At 49.7% G+C, this 16,224-nt stretch overlaps 2 protein-coding genes across 8 annotated transcripts in view; one reads left to right on the plus strand and one right to left on the minus strand.

Annotated features, from left to right (window-relative positions):
• The window catches only part of GTF3C1 (general transcription factor IIIC subunit 1), a 133,468-nt gene extending 118,237 nt beyond the window's left edge, over nt 1–15,231 (plus strand). For both annotated transcript variants that reach the window (XM_075565258.1, XM_075565259.1), the window contains 2 exons: nt 5,600–5,796; nt 14,427–15,231. In XM_075565258.1, the coding sequence (XP_075421373.1) occupies nt 5,600–5,796; nt 14,427–14,439 (210 nt within the window). In that variant the 3' untranslated portion in view covers nt 14,440–15,231. The remainder of the gene's footprint in view (nt 1–5,599; nt 5,797–14,426) is intronic.
• The window catches only part of NPRL3 (NPR3 like, GATOR1 complex subunit), a 374,812-nt gene that overhangs the window by 222,077 nt on the left and 136,511 nt on the right, over nt 1–16,224 (minus strand). The gene's annotated exons all lie outside the window — the stretch shown is intronic.

The following is a 16,224-nucleotide window of genomic DNA, read 5'->3' on the forward strand; positions in this document are numbered from 1 at the left end:
CTCGCTCACGCACACCCTCTCGCTCACGCACACCCTCTCGCTCACGCACACCCTCTCGCTCACGCACACCCTCTCGCTCACGCACACCCTCTCGCTCACGCACACCCTCTCGCTCACGCACACCCTCTCGCTCACGCACACCCTCTCGCTCACGCACACCCTCTCGCTCACGCACACCCTCTCGCTCACGCACAGCCTCTCGCTCACGCACAGCCTCTCGCTCACGCACAGCCTCTCGCTCACGCACAGCCTCTCGCTCACGCACACCCTCTCGCTCACGCACACCCTCTCGCTCACGCACACCCTCTCGCTCACGCACAGCCTCTCGCTCACGCACAGCCTCTCGCTCACGCACAGCCTCTCGCTCACGCACAGCCTCTCGCTCACGCACAGCCTCTCGCTCACGCACACCCTCTCGCTCACGCACAGCCTCTCGCTCACGCACAGCCTCTCGCTCACGCACAGCCTCTCGCTCACGCACAGCCTCTCGCTCACGCACAGCCTCTCGCTCACGCACAGCCTCTCGCTCACGCACAGCCTCTCGCTCACGCACAGCCTCTCGCTCACGCACAGCCTCTCGCTCACGCACAGCCTCTCGCTCACGCACAGCCTCTCGCTCACGCACAGCCTCTCGCTCACGCACAGCCTCTCGCTCACGCACAGCCTCTCGCTCACGCACAGCCTCTCGCTCACGCACAGCCTCTCGCTCACGCACAGCCTCTCGCTCACGCACAGCCTCTCGCTCACGCACAGCCTCTCGCTCACGCACAGCCTCTCGCTCACGCACACCCTCTCGCTCACGCACACCCTCTCGCTCACGCACACCCTCTCTCACACGCACACACACACACACACACAACAAGAAACGGAGCCGGGAGTCCCACTCACCAGAGGTATGTTGGTATCTGGGGCCTGCGGGGGACATCGGGGGCCTTCGTGGGACATCGGGGGTATGTGAGGGCCTGCGGGGGACATCGGGCCGTGTGGGGGCTTGCGGGGGACATCGGGGGCCGTGCGGGGGACATCGGGCCGTGTGGGGGCCTGCGGGGGACATCGGGGCCGTGTGGGGGGCTGCGGGGGACATCGGGGCCGTGTGGGGGCTTGCGGGGGACATCGGGGGCCGTGTGGGGGCTTGCGGGGGACATCGGGGCCGTGCGGGGGACATCGGGCCGTGTGGGGGCCTGCGGGGGACATCGGGGCCGTGTGGGGGCCTGCGGGGGACATCGGGGCCGTGTGGGGGGCTGCGGGGGACATCGGGGCCGTGTGGGGGCTGCGGGGGACATCGGGGCCATATGTGAGGGCCTGCGGGTGATGTGGGGACTTGCGTGGGACGTGGGGGTGCCTGCGGGGGACATCGGGGCCATATGTGGGGCCTGCGTGGGACGTGGAGGCCTGCGTGGGACATCAAGGCTGTGTGGGGGCCTGCGGGGAACATCGGGGGCATGTGGGGGGCTGCGGGGGACATCGGGGCCGTGTGGGGGCCTGCGGGGGACATCGGGGCCGTGTGGGGGGCTGCGGGGGACATCGGGGCCGTGTGGGGGCTGCGGGGGACATCGGGGCCATATGTGAGGGCCTGCGGGTGATGTGGGGACTTGCGTGGGACGTGGGGGTGCCTGCGGGGGACATCGGGGCCATATGTGGGGCCTGCGTGGGACGTGGAGGCCTGCGTGGGACATCAAGGCTGTGTGGGGGCCTGCGGGGAACATCGGGGGCATGTGGGGGACATCGGGGGTATGTGGGGTGCCTGCGGGGGACATCGGGGCCGTGTGGGGGCTGCGGGGGACATCGGGGCCATATGTGAGGGCCTGCGGGTGATGTGGGGACTTGCGTGGGACGTGGGGGTGCCTGCGGGGGACATCGGGGCCATATGTGGGGCCTGCGTGGGACGTGGAGGCCTGCGTGGGACATCAAGGCTGTGTGGGGGCCTGCGGGGAACATCGGGGGCATGTGGGGGGCTGCGGGGGACATCGGGGGCATGTGGGGGACATCGGGGGTATGTGGGGGGCCTGCGGGGGACATCGGCGGTATGTGGGGGACATCGGGGGTATGTGGGGGGCCTGCGGGGGACATCCGCGGTATGTGGGGGCCTGCGGGGGTATGTGGGAGACTCAACTCGCCAGCGGCCTAAATCCACACGCCACGGGCGTGTGGTTATCATTAATTGTTGAACACTGTGTATATATATATATATATAATGCCATTTTCAAGAAAGACCAAGAAGCAGCTATGCTCATCTTTATCACAAACATATTGTTTGTTAAACTGTTTTTATGTGTGTGACGATTGAGTGCAATTCGGTCACTCTGCTTGTTTGTGTGTGTTGGTGTCTGTGTCAGCCATGTGGCCACATCCTATGTCCCTGAAGTTTCTATATTAAAAGAACATATACATTGAACAACAAACACAGTACAATGTTCTTAAACAGAATATAAATTTTATTTTAAAGTGCAACGCAAAACTGTGTAAAAAATAAACAGTACAAACAACCCCCCCCTCTTGTTCCTCCGATGGGTCCGTTTGCCCCCCCACCCCACAGCAGTCTGTTTGCCCCCCCCCCCCCCCCCACACAGCAGCAGCAGCCCGTTTTCCCACCCCACAGCAGTCCATTTGCCCCCCCCACCCCCCAGCAGCAGCAGCCCGTTTGCCCCCCCACCCCACAGCAGTCTGTTTGCCCCCCCCCCCCCCACACAGCAGCAGCAGCCCGTTTTCCCACCCCACAGCAGTCCATTTGCCCCCCCCACCCCCCAGCAGCAGCAGCCCGTTTGCCCCCCCACCCCACAGCAGTTAATTTGCCCCCCCACCCCACAGCAGCAGCAGCCCGTTTGCCCTCCCACCCCCCAGCAGCAGCAGCAGCCCGTTTGCCCCCCCCCCCACCCCACAGCAGTCCATTTGCCCCCCCACCCCGCAGCAGCCCGTTTGCCCTCCCACCCCCCAGCAGCAGCCCGTTTGCCCTCCCACCCCCCAGCAGCAGCCCGTTTGTCCTCCCACCCCCCAGCAGCAGCCCGTTTGTCCTCCCACCCCCCAGCAGCAGCCCGTTTGTCCTCCCACCCCCCAGCAGCAGCCCGTTTGTCCTCCCACCCCCCAGCAGCAGCCCGTTTGTCCTCCCACCCCCCAGCAGCAGCCCGTTTGTCCTCCCACCCCCCAGCAGCAGCCCGTTTGCCCTCCCACCCCCCAGCAGCCGCCCGTTTGTCCTCCCACCCCCCAGCAGCCGCCCGTTTGTCCTCCCACCCCCCAGCAGCAGCCCATTTGTCCTCCCACCCCCCAGCAGCAGCCCGTTTGCCCTCCCACCCCCCAGCAGCCGCCCGTTTGTCCTCCCACCCCCCAGCAGCCGCCCGTTTGTCCTCCCACCCCCCAGCAGCAGCCCATTTGTCCTCCCACCCCCCAGAAGCAGCCCGTTTGTCCTCCCACCCCCCAGCAGCAGCCCGTTTGCCCTCCCACCCCCCAGCAGCCGCCCGTTTGTCCTCCCACCCCCCAGCAGCAGCCCATTTGTCCTCCCACCCCCCAGAAGCAGCCCGTTTGTCCTCCCACCCCCCAGCAGCAGCCCGTTTGCCTCCACAGCAGTCCATTTGCCCCCCCACCCCACAGCAGCAGCAGCCCGTTTGCCCCCCCACCCCACAGCAGCAGCAGCAGCCCGTTTGCCTCCACAGCAGTCCATTTGCCCCCCCACCCCACAGCAGCAGCAGCCCGTTTGCCCTCCCATCCCACAGCAGCAGCAGCCCGTTTGCCCTCCCACCCCCCAGCAGCAGCCCGTTTGCATCCACAGCAGTCCATTTGCCCCCCCACCCCGCAGCAGCAGCCCGTTTGCCCCCCCACCCCACAGCAGCAGCAGCCTGTTTGCCCCCCCACCCCACAACAGCAGTAGTCCGTTTCCCCCCCCCCCCCCTCACCCCCCACCCCAGCTACCTCTCTCTGCATATGCATGAAAATGGCTGCTCTCGGGTGTAAGTTAATTTCCGTGCTGCGCTCTGATTGGACGGCAGTGGGTCACGTGACCGCACCTCCTCTCCAGCAAGCACAGAAACACAGATTTGCCTGTAGCTGGAAGCTGAGCGAGGTTCAGCAAGCGTGAGCAAGCAAGCGGAAGCTTTCACTCAGAATGGCACCATAACATATAATGGGTCTCTGAATATATGCTAAGCGCGCCTCAGCAAGCACTACGCCACTATAAACACAGCCTTAGAGTAAAGAAAACATTGTCCCATGTAGAGGCCCTGAAGAAATTAAATTTGTAATCAGAGATGTGTATGTATGTATAAATAAATATATATAAATATATATATATAAATATATATTTATTATATATACTGTATATATAATTTTTTTTAATTTTTTTTTTATAAAGCGGTCACATTTTCTGCTGTTAACATGCTTACATGTATTTAGAGGAAGTATGCCTGTTCCGGTGAGGAGAGGCAATTCAGCGGGCACCACGAGGCAGAAGAAAAAGTTGCTGAAACTGGACTGTGCTGTATAACAATTCTTTAATAAAGCATGATTAAAAAGAGGGGGGACGCATACCCCTGCACCTCTAACGCGTTTCACCCACAAAATGGGCTCTTTGAAAAAGCCCATTTTGTGGGTGAAACGCGTTAGAGGTGCAGGGGTATGCGTCCCCCCTCTTTTTAATCATGCTTTATTAAAGAATTGTTATACAGCACAGTCCAGCTTCAGCAACTTTTTCTTCTGCCTCGTGGTGCCCGCTGAATTGCCTCTCCTCACCGGAACAGGCATACTTCCTCTGCTTACCACAATCAGCTTGGAGCACACAGAACCGGTGGATTCACAGTGAGTAACATTGCTGCCCCATGAGAGCTGCCCCAGGCATTATAGGATGATTTAGTACAGAGAGACTGGAGAGGTCAGGGGGGTGGTTTCACGACTCCCCCCTACAACTCTGCATAACTCTGCCACCTTGTGCCATCTAGGGGATTTATGCACACAGCCTCAAGCACGCATTTTTCACATTAAGTGACCCGGTTCATAAGCAGTTAGATACTTACATTTTTTATTATTTTTTCATCATTGTGGGTTATTATAAAGCTCTGTAGCACCGGGTGATTGGGGTCCTCTACCCCATTTTTTCCTTACATGTATTTAGATGAGCCAGTTAGACTGGTAAATTATTTTCAAAAGCTTGGTTTTTGACAAGCTATGTGGGATCGCAACTTTAAGAGGAGGAAAGTGTGTCAGTGAATATACATAATGGTTCAAAGTGGCAATTCTTCCCCCTCCAGAAGCCTATGAATTTAACTCATAATGTTAGCATCTTCGTCCTAAGCATGTCCTGCTATTAAACCAATAAAAGAAGTTCTGTTTTAGCTTCCGAGGTGACCATGGAAACCTTTACACTGCACACAGGGTTCTGGCGAAGAGTTCCATCCAACCTCCCAGTCACTTAATGTTTAAAAGGCGTGTTGGAAAGGGCAAGAAAAGATCTATTGGAGGAAGTAAAAAGATAAAACGCTAAATAAAATAAGAAAGTCGGCGCTGACTGTTTTTGAAACATGAGGCAAATTATTGGTCCAAACACATGTGGTTCCCATTTTTATTTTTTCAACTTTTTTTTTTACTCCTACTGTACAATTGTATTTCTTTTCAGGTCCTGGAACACGTCGGTTGTATAAAAAAACGTTACATTGAAACCTCCTCAAAAGTCTCCTTGTTCTCACGTACTGTAATTGCAGAAGAGATTAAAAACCCCAAACTATGTGAGGACCCTACTGCTTTTTATGAACCTACCCTGGACTGCACTTTGAGACTTGGGAGAATGTTCCCTTCTGAAATTAACTGGAACAAGTGGGTGAATTTAATACATACCTGAAAATCTGGTTTTGTAATGCTATATCCTATGTTTTTACATTGTGCCGCTTCAATATCATTTATAACGTATAGAGCGTACAGTACGTAAGTAATTTGTGTTCATTAAAACATACAGTATTCAGTGTATAGCGCATACACTTTTCTCATGCTGTATATTTTTAGGAAAATAATATTCGAGTATATCTGTATACTGCACGGCATTCTGAGCTTTGTTGCTTCAAGTGCATCAGTAAACACATGTGGTCGGTCAGCAAGTCGACTTTTCTATTGTGAAGTTATTTACACTGCTAAACCTGTTCTCTTGATCTGTTATTATTGTTACATACTGTATTATGTCACTTTCCAATGCTTTTGTCTGTAACGCCTCCTCCTCCGTAAGACTGTATTTAAGAATATGTGGTGACTGACATTCATTATGTTTTTGTAATAACATTTTTCTAAATTGTATGAAGTGTTCCATTGTTACAGTATTAATATTAATGATTTTGGAACCATTAAATTAAGCCCTAGCTTACACTATCACTACCAATTATTATCTATAGTATAGCAAGGACATAGTATTACAATCAATTACGTATTACAGAGCCAGAAGTTCCATCCCCCCCTTGGTATGAATGACCAGAAACCTGAAGTGTGGACATATAAATTGGCATTTTTAGGCTCTCATTTACGAGATAGTATTACCTTTTAGAGCAAGTTAAAACCCATAGAATATAAATGGGGTAAAAGTGCCATACATAATGTGTCTTTCTCTTTTTGTATTACTATATACCAATATAGCATAATTGGCAATATGACAGCGATTTGTCTTAAAATAATAAAATAAAAAAAATTCTAATAACCTAGGTAAGTATACCGTTACGAACGAGATTGACCAGACTCGCAATTACTGGGCAGAACACAGGTTAATAGACGTGAATTTATTTAGCTAAACCGTAGGCAACACATACAAGACACCACAATATCCCCAATACAAAGTGACTTACCTGGCTTCTAGATTGCTAGTTGCAGGGCGCTGCCGAATCAAGCTTACACTTGATGGCAATGTACGTAAACCCTGGATAGGCTTTGTGGATAGTACCACCAACTAATAGATTCCTGGGTCCAGGTAACAAAGAGGGACTGCTCCGGGGTCCTTAACTCCTCAAAACAGAATGGTCGCTAGTCCCAGAGACTAACCTAAACATCTCCTGGAGCTCGGTTTTGCGTCCGTTTGTATAGAATCCCTGCCTCCATTCACAATCATGGATAACCGGATGGTGTCCTTTTTAACTACCCAGCCAATCCTGAGCAAGGGTGGCATCCAGAACAAACTAATCTGGAGAGGGGGTGGATGTCGGTGCAATGCTTCCCGTACTGTCACACCTCACACCCTCCCCTCATGATGAGACCTCTGGGGTGTTAGTCCTGATGGGCTGGCCACCTGGGTCTGTGGCAGTGAGTGGCTGTTGGACTGGGCCAGTTTCATCCTACTGGGATAAGCCATCTGCATGGCCATGGTCCCTGCCCTTCTTGTGTTGTTTAGTGAAATGATACCCCTGAAGGGCTAGGCTCCACCGCAACAGCTTCAATTTCCCCTTCCCCCCTGAAACCCAGTGTAGCAAAATGAGGGGGTTGCGGTCAGTCACCATGCCCTGCCATAAACATACTGCTGTAGCCTGCATAATGCCCACATGATCGCTAGGAAGTTGTTTTTGATCGGAACATAAGCTACCTCCCGATCCAGCAGCTTCCTGCTCAAGTATACCTCAGGGTGCTTGGTTCCATCCTCGTCCATCTGGCTGAGTACTGCATCAATGCCGACGACACAAGCATTGAAGTAGGAACCGCTTGTCGTAATTTGGGGTGCCTCCAGGACTGAAGAACTGGATAGGACAGCTTTCAGAGCAGTCTCGCACTCGGGAGACCAGATCATAGTGCGGATGAGCCTTTTTTTTTGTTTAGTCTTATCAGGGGCTAAGCCAGGATGCTGTAACAGGGAATACATTTGCAGTAATATCCAGCTGTCCCAAAGCAAGCCAACACTTGCTTTTGGGTATGGGTGGTCGGCCACTGGATGATGGTCTCTTGCTTGTCTGGTTCAGACTTGAGCTGCCCTCCACCCACCCAGTGCCGTATGTATAGAACCTCAGCCATACCGAGCTGGCTGTTGGTGGGCTTGAGGGTCAAGTCTGTGTCCGTGATCTGGTCTAGCGCTACATGCCCCTGGTGCTGATCCCATATCTTACTAAACATGACCAGGTCATCCAAATATACCTCCCTTTCAGAAACCAATTAACCAGGTGCTGGAAAGTGTCCAGAGCATTTTTTTTATCCCAAATGGCATTATGGTCAACTCGTATAAACCATTTGTGGGGGATGAATGTCTACTTTTCCTGCGACTCTGGAATCAGGGGAATCTGCCTTATGAGTCTCGATGGAGGAGAGTGCTGCGGCCTTGAGTTACCTTGTAGCAAACATCACTGCAGTAAGTATATACTTTTTCCCTGACCTACTGGGTATCATTAGGGGCCCGACTATGTTGACCACAACCGGCTGAAAGGGTTTCCCTGTCACCGGTAGCGGTCTCAGTGGTGCCTTTGCCATGCCTGCCTACTGGCTGGCAAGTGTTACAGGAGCGGAAATAGGTTGCCACTGCCTGCACCAGTCTCGGCCAGTAAAAATTCTGGGTCAGGCATGCTTTTATGCAGGTCAATCCCTGACGGCTGGATAGTGGGATCTCGTGGGCTAAACGTAGAAGCTGACCTCGGTATGCCTCTGGCATGACTAGTTGGCGTATCCTTGTCCAGGACGTCTGTTCCAGATACAGTAGCCCTCGCTTCCACAGGAGCCTTTCTGCCCCAGGCTCAAGTAGGCTCAGCATCACGCTGCCGTATACCCTCTGGGCCTCTCTAAAAACACGTCTCTGCTCCGTACTCTCATCCATTGTCACTCTATCGATGATGGGGAGAGGGGGGGGGATCAGTCATGTCAGGCTCACCTCTGCTGATGCATTGGATTGGGGCTCCTCAGGAACCCAGGGAGCTTCCTCACTCACCAGCAGCCGGTCAGCTGGAGCCTCCTTGCTGCCGGCTGCCCAAGTTTGGTTTCAGGTGACCGAGATGGCGTAATCACAAATATGCCGCCCTAGGTCATTGGCCAGCAAAACATCATTAGGGAGGGCATTGATCACTTCCACCTCCCTGTAATATCGGCCTGCTCCCCAATCTAGTAATACATGGGCCAAAAGAATGGTAAGCCATGCTTCATTAGTTAGGAGTGCATCAGTGTGCTGATCCGGCAAAAGCTGTTCCAGTTGGACCAAGCTTTGATGTACTAGTGTCATGGTCGCCCCGGTGTCAAGAAAGCCAGCTACTGGTGTCATGCTCACAGTCACTGGACAGGCATGAATCATCCGGTTGTCGCCAATTGCCAAGCCGACTAGGGCGATAGGACGCTTGGGTAGCTCTCTCTCCAGACTGTGGTGCGCCATTCCCGGGAGATGTCATCTGCTGGAAAAATCAGACTGCCTATAGTTACATAGTAGATGAGGTTGAAAAAGAACCAAGAATCAAGTTCAACCTATGCTAAATTTAGACAACAAATACTTTCCTTTATCTATACTTCCTTATTGATCCAGAGGAAGGCAAATCAAAAACCCCAGAGTCATATCATCCAATGATATCTCATAAGGGAAAAAATAAATTTCTTCCTGACTCCAAGAATTGGCAATCAGATTATTCCCTGGATCAACATTCTTCCCATGTTTACTTATTTGGTATATCCCTGTATACCTTTCCTTTCTAAAAAGTTGTCCATCCTTTTGTTAAAAAAAAAAAATCTATTGGATCTGCCATCACAGTCTCCATGGGTAATGAATTCCACATTTTAACTGCCCTTACTGTAAAGAATCCTTTCATTGTTGCTGGTGAAATATCCTTTCCTCCCACCTTAAGGGATGCCCGAGTAACTTGTACTGCCCTTGGGATGAATAGTTCTTTTGAAAGCTCCTTGTACTGTCCTGATTATATTTGTATATAGTTATCATATCCCTATTTTCTAAGGAGTGGTGCCCAAAATTGTACTCCATATTCAAGGTGTGGTCTTGATAATGCTTTCTAAAGGGGCTTCATTATGTTTATTTCCCTTCCATCCATTGCCCGTTTAATGCAAGATAAGATCTTGTTTGCCTTTGCAGCTACTGCATGACTTTGGGCACTTGCTAAGCCTGCTGTCTACAAGCACTCCTAAATCCTTCTCCATCAAGGATTCCCCCAATTTATCCCCATTAAATTTGTAAGTCGTCTGTTTATTCTTGCTTCCCAAATGCATAACCTTACATTTATCTGTATTAAACCTAATCTGCCATTTACCTGCCCACGTTTCCAGTCTCTCCAAGTCCTTCTGGAGAGAAATTACATCCTGCTCTGATTCTACCACCTTACACAATTTAGTATCATCAGCAAAGATGGAGACTTTGCTCTCGATGCCAACCTCAAGGTCATTAATAAACAAGTTAAAAAGCAGGGGTCCCAGTACCGATCCCTGAGGTACTCCAGTCATGACCTTAGCCCAACCTGAAAAAGTTCCATTTATGACAACCCTCTGTTGTCTGTCCTTCAACCAGTTTTCAATCCAGGTGCATATATTTTTACTGAGTCCAATTTGCTTTATTTTGTACACCAATCTCTTGTGTGGAACTGTATCAAAAGTCTTTGCAAAATCTAAGTAGACCACATCAACTGCATTGCCCTGATCTAAATTCCAACCTACCTCCTCAAAGAAGCAAATAAGGTTAGTTTGACAAGATCTATCCTTCAAAAATCCATGCTGACTATTACTAATAATTTTGTTTTCCATTAGGTATTTCTGAATATTACCCCGTATTAAATCTTCAAGTAACTTCCCCACTATTGAAGTCAGGCTTACAGCTCTGTAATTCCCTGGTTGTGATCTAGCTCCCTTTATAAATATAGGCACCACATCTGCTTTTCGCTAATCTTGAATATTAAATGTAATGGTTTGGCTATTACTGAACTTAACTCCTTGAGAACTCTTGGATGTATGCCACCGGGACCAGGTGCCTCATTAACTTACATTTTTTTTTTGGTAGCCTAGCTCTGCTCCATTGTGTACAGCTCTCTTACACATGCAATCGGTCTTACGTGAGGGTGATGCGGCCCTGTACCGTGGCTCGTAAATCAGGCCGGCTCCGGACAATCATTACTTAGACTCATACTAAGTCGTTGGAGGATGGGAAAAATTGGGCACTCTAGGATTCAGGCAAGGGGTTGGCTCCAGTTGGGGCTGCTCCCGTGGGCGATGGTTCCTCATCCCAGAGCTCGGGGCAGCCTGAAGAGTCCAGCGGCAGAGATACGAGCGAGCCATCACTAAATGATTTGCAATTTCGTCTGCTTGCTGTGCGGTCGCGGGCTTACGATCTATGACCCATTCTCGCACTTAAGGAAAACCGCAAGAATTTATCTTTTAACGATAATTTCCTGCAACTCTTTCATCGTAGCGGCTATGCTGCCAGCTATCCACGACTTCATATAGGGGATCAGGGGTACACAAACTCGATCAAAACTGCAGCTGATCCGATTTTGGGGTGATCGCATATCAGGCTTCACTACTTCATAGTCGCCAGTCAACTCGATGTCAATCTTCCAATAAACTTCTGCAGCACTCCTGCTCATTTGTGGGGACAGAACCATTACCCAATCACCCTCGGGAAGCTTCTAGAGAGAGATCATATAAATCCATCTATGCCATCCATAACATTTTGGAAAGCTGTTGTAACTCAGAGTTGCAGGGAAAGCCTGGCTACAGACTTCCAACTTCCCAAAGCAAAGTTACTGTGGGTAACCGGCCCTGATACGTGTCCATGCTGGAATTCACCATCTGTAGGGCAACAATCCATTCATCTGCTCATGCGTTGGGTCCCAGAATGCCCAACATATCTTGGAGGGAAGCCTCGGTGCATCTCTGCCACAGGGTTCACTCTCTGAGCTTGGCGATCTGATCTCTGCCCGAGGGGGCGATACGGGAGCCAAGGGGCTGTTTGCTCTTTGCTCCATGCCATTTTACGGCACTTCTGTCTCATGCCGCAATAGGTAGAAAGATGTCTGCTTTGAATAGCCCCTAAGTGGGTAGCCCAATTTTGTGACACCTTGTCACAAATTCTTCTTAGTTACAAGCCAGCCATCTTCTGTGGCTGTTCTGTCAAAGCAACTGCGAGGAAGGAGTATTGGCTGTGCCAAGCACTGTAACACTGAGTTCTGAGGTCTTGTAGCGGAGACCTCTGTGCTTACACTCCCATAAGTATGTTATCCTATAGCCTGGAGATCCCACTTGTATCACCCAAAATTTTGACAGTTGATTTGGGATCAAAATTAGCAAGCAGAGCACATGATAATAAACATGAATTTATTTAGCCACAGCTAGCAGCAGACAACAAATACAAAACACTACAATATCCATGTCACGGTAGCTTATGACAAGATATAATGAACACCAAATATCTGGGTTGAACTGAACGAGGCTTAGATATAATAAAATATAATTTATTCCTTAAAAAGGTGAACACAGCAATATAGTACAATTAACAGGCAAGAAAGTAACACTTACTTAGGGTTGGGGGATGGAGAAGTATCAGCTAGCAATTCTCCAGCAATCCGGTGACATTCAAGATGGTATCAGAAGAAGAACTCCTACTAAACTGTAGGGTTGACACAGTTTATATACCTGTGTAACCCTATTCTTAACATTGAATACAGACTATTGGTGAACAATTATCTGTATCCAATCCCTAACGTGGAGACACAGATTAACCCATGCCCCCCAGCTAGTTAGCCCATGTGTACTGGGACTCTGAGGATCTTATTTCTGTAGCCCCATAATTAAATCAGGGGCGACGACCAGTCTACAAAATGAAGTATCTGGCAGGAGCTTCATTGTTTGTAGGTGTAGACATAACACTTACAAACCACTCCAGTTTGATGCTTCTCCGCCCTCAGGTAACAATTAGAGTGGCAGAGTCGTTTGATCAATACTTGGTTCCTAGACTTTGGGTAAACAATCAGGGCAGTTAACTTTTGATCACAGGACTTATGACATGACAAGGTGTAAGCCACATTCCTGGACCGCAGTCCAGTTAACCCCGGTGGCAATATGGGGTGCAACCCCTTTAATACCGGGCCAACCCCCTCTCGATCTACAATCCACAATACAGGGTGACTTACAGGGCTCCTAGCTAGTTGCAGGGCTCTGCCGAAGCGAGCTTATCCTGGATGCTGCCAACAGTTGGGAAACCCTGGATAGGCTCTGTGGGGGAGGACTGCCAACTGCCTCTGCTTGTTGCCTCCAATAGTGTCCTAAATCCGGGTAATACAGGGGGACTGCTCTGGGATCCGTAATGCTGCAAATCAGGATTGTTTCTACACCTTGAGATAGAGGGGGGTGGGTGGAATGGACCAATCTGGGGAAGTGTTGGAGCAGAGTGCTGAATTATGTCCCAGAGGGCAGGCCTGTCAGTGTTGACAATTAGAACTGACCAATAAAAACCATGCCAACAGGGCTAGGACCTGAAGACTAATCTCCAAGAGACGGTCCAGGTACCCCCCAGGGTTTGACACCATGCTGACGGGCAGAGAAGAATGCTCCGATCTTGGAATATATAGTCTCCCAGCAGCTGGACGCATCGTTCTTCACTCTCCCAGCCCCTGACTGTCTAAACCTAAGATATATCCATTGTTCCTACAATAAGTTCTGTAGAAAGCCATAACAGTTGCACAAAACACACTAATTAACCAGCAAGATATTACCCAGGGTTAGACCACTTTCCAACCTCAGCAAGTTAACCTTCGAGTCGGGGTTGCCCTGTTGAGAGGCAGCATGTGGGCTTACTCTTTAGTGTGGGTGCCATGCTGCATTATCTGTCACCTAAAAGAACTAGGAAATAAATCGTTTGACTTCTGTTGAAATGTATTCTTTTTTGTTGGGGGTGGAGGGGAATATTAAACAGAAAGTGACATTCAATTACATTTGATTCCTTTGGTGCAGGCCATTAATACTCTATGCGCTATTTGCAGTGGGGTTTTAAAAAAATGTTTGCCAAATCGTATCCTTTGCAAAGTTGTAGTAGTCTCATTGGTCCTGCAGAATTGTATGTTCATTGTAAGTTGTGATACCTTTGCGACCATGCATCTCTCAGATTAAGCCATGCATGTGTAAGTAAACAGGTGAAGTGAAAATGTCAATAACTTATGAAAGAAAGTTAGGAAAGAAAAGTGTATTGGTATCATTTGCTAAGTGTTTCTTTTAAAAAATATAAATTTGTATGTAGAGGTACGAGTGGTTCTCTCTTGTTACTCAAAATGGCGGTTTTCTTTGGTGTGCGGTGTAGACCAACAGGATGGGAATCCTTCACCATCCCAATAACAATAAGCAGGAGCATTTATTGGATGCACTCCATTGTGAAGTAGATGTAGTCACAAGGACATTTCAAACATTTCTCTTTCTTTTTACATCTTGTGACTACATCTCCTTCATTATTGAGTGTAGACAACTGAACGCTGCTGTGTGTGTGTATACATACTGCTTAGTACTCTCATTTTGTTTTGTTTCAGCTGTCCTCCTTAGGAGCCTTTCGCAAGAACACCAAAGCCACGGTGAAGGAACTCTTTTACAGCCCTATCCCTGTGAGAAAGTGGCGCTCAAAATATGTAAATAATGTGAAATGTGAGATATAACAGCTGTGTGACCTCCATTGTATATATTTACAAAAATGTTCAGGGGGTTATTGTTAAGCAATAAGTGATAATGCTCGCCTACTTTCTGGAGGGAGTGTGCCAGAATAAACACCGGGGAAACAATTCTAGGATTCACGTAAAATGCAGCTACGAGTATTCTAACACTGCTTTGAAAAATCTTGGGCAATCTCCCAGTAATCCTGCAACATTTCTCTGACATTTCTGCAGAAAGACTAATGGACCATCGGATTAACACAGCAGGGATTCCTGGTCAGTTTGAATGGGACTGCCAGGGAACCCCCGCTGTGTTAATCTGATGGGCCATTAGTCTGTCTACAGAAATGTCACAGAAATGTTGCAGCATTACTGGGAGATTGCCTCAGATTTTCCAAGCCAAGTGTTCGGATACCAGTGACTGCACCTGTAGTACATGGGAAAATGTTTAACAGCATATATCAAAATGTACATTAATCAGTATATATGTGTGTGTGTGTGTGTGTGTGTGTGTGTGTGTGTATATATATATATATATATATATATATATATATATATATATATATATATATATATATATTCATAGTTGCTTAGGGCAAATTCAGAATGTGAGGGAGCCTCAATACATGGAATTGAATGTCAAATTGCAATATCAATTTACACTGTAATAAAGCTTATTAATACAAAACTCGATTATTAAGCAGTTTCTTATTCAAGTCTGAGATCCAGAGTAAATAGTTTCCATGGTCGGGGCCGCCAACAGAAATTGTTGGGCCCAGGACAAACAAATTGAAGCAGGTCTCCCCCCCCCCCCCCTTGCACACTGGGGGGCGTGGATGTAGGAAGGTAATAGACCTGGGAGGGGAAGATATTAGAAGGTAATGGGCCTGGGAAGTGGGGTGTAAGTGGGTGGTAGTGAGGGGGGGAACTGAGTCTGGGAAGGGGGTACTGGGTCGGGGAGCATAGTGGCCTTACATCGGATGGGCCTGGAGGCCCTCAGAATGAGCGCCTGGGGAATCCCCTCTTCCAGATGGGTGTCAGCCAGCAAAGGGGAGGTCCCTGCAGAAGGGGCCTCGGGATTGAAAAAGGACGGGCTCTTCAGGGGTGCCTGGGTGAGGAGAAAGGATGGGCCCTGCAGAGGGGGCCTGGGGAAGGAGAGGGTTCTTCTTTTCTGTGCAGGCAATAAATTCTAGCGTTTACGGCAGGAGGCTGTCCCCCTGGACTGTCTGGGCCCGGGACAGCAGTCTCGGCTGTCCCTCCCTTTCGGCGGCCCTGCCCACGGTAATCAGACCACTAGATTTGAAGAGACACAATTTGCCCGTTCTACAATTGAAGAATTCCGATGGCAGTCAGGCGGAGAAAGAAAGTTTGTCACAGTAGGATCCAGCCAAAGGTTTACAAATAATTGTCACAGACGTGTAAAATAAATGGAGAATACAAGCATACCCCGGTTTAAGGACACTCGCGAGTAAGGACATATCGGCAAACGGCAGCTCGCGCATGCGCCTGTCAGCACGTCCTGAACAGCAATACCGGCTCCCTACCTGTACTGAAGCTGTGCGCAATCGGGGACACTATAGATACTGTTACACATGCGTTATTTACATCAGTTATGCACATATGGGACGATTGCAGTACAGTACATGCATCGATAAGTGGAAAAAGGGAGTGCTTCACTTTA

The sequence above is a fragment of the Ascaphus truei genome, chromosome 11, assembly GCF_040206685.1.
Source record: "Ascaphus truei isolate aAscTru1 chromosome 11, aAscTru1.hap1, whole genome shotgun sequence".
NCBI classification, from domain to species: domain Eukaryota; kingdom Metazoa; phylum Chordata; class Amphibia; order Anura; family Ascaphidae; genus Ascaphus; species Ascaphus truei.